This window comes from Aptenodytes forsteri, unplaced genomic scaffold (assembly GCF_000699145.1).
Source record: "Aptenodytes forsteri isolate BGI_AS27 unplaced genomic scaffold, ASM69914v1 Scaffold72, whole genome shotgun sequence".
Lineage (NCBI taxonomy): Eukaryota > Metazoa > Chordata > Aves > Sphenisciformes > Spheniscidae > Aptenodytes > Aptenodytes forsteri.
The window spans coordinates 8,374,921-8,375,765 of NW_008796193.1; the positions used below are offsets into that span (position 1 = coordinate 8,374,921).

Sequence of the window (845 nt, forward strand, 5' to 3'; positions counted from 1 at the left end):
CCCCCCGGGTGCCCGCAGGCTGGGGCGGCCGAGCCGGGTGCGTTTCAGTGACCCCGAGGGCAACGTGCTGTTCGAACACCCCGTGCAGAAGAGCGCTGCCCCTGAGGATGGCATGGTGAGAGGGGCTGGGAGGGCAGGGGGCACGGCGTCCCTTCCTCCCCCTGCCCAGGCATGCGGTGCCCCCCCGGCCCCTGCCCAGCCCTGCCCTCGCCCGCAGCTCTGCGGGATGTGGAGGACAGTGTCCAAGGCCAATGTCCAGCTGCTGCGGGGGGAGCAGCTCCGCATCTCCCTCGTCACCCGGGCGCAGCCCTCCGGAGAGGTCCACGGGCACATCCTCAAGCACCGGGCGCTCTTCGCAGGTAAGTCTGGCTCCCGCATGCCCACCTGGGGGTTGCCCACCAGGATGCCCCTCACACCCCCTCTCCCCGCACAGAGACGTTTGGTGCCATCCTGACCTCGTTGGACCCCGCGCACCTGGGCACTGGGGGCATGGCCATGCTGACGCTGAGTGACACCGAAAACAACCTGCACTTTATCCTCATGGCCCGGGGGCTGCTGGAGCCCGGCGTGGGGGGTGAGGGCACCCTGCAGGGCCTGGCACTGCCCCAGGGGGCTGCGCAGGGCTTGGGGCGGGGGGGTTCATGACATGTATGTGGCTTGGGATGCGTGGGTCAGCATCTATGGGGTCAGGGTGGATGCGTGGGCTCGGTGTAGGGCTCAGGGTGGGTATAGGGGCTGGGCATAGCGTGGGGAGGGATTGAGGTGTGCGTAGGGGTTGTTGCATGATTTGGGGTGTGCATGGGTGGAGGGGTGTGTGGTGTGTATCTATGGGGGGGGGTGGGGCC

General features: G+C 68.5%; 1 protein-coding gene across 1 annotated transcript in view; it reads left to right on the forward strand.

The window, feature by feature from the left end:
* The window catches only part of CHRD (chordin), a 37,549-nt gene that overhangs the window by 29,620 nt on the left and 7,084 nt on the right, over window positions 1–845 (forward strand). The window contains 3 exon segments of the mRNA XM_019474309.1: window positions 19–115; window positions 218–359; window positions 434–622. Coding sequence (XP_019329854.1) covers window positions 19–115; window positions 218–359; window positions 434–622 — 428 coding nt within the window.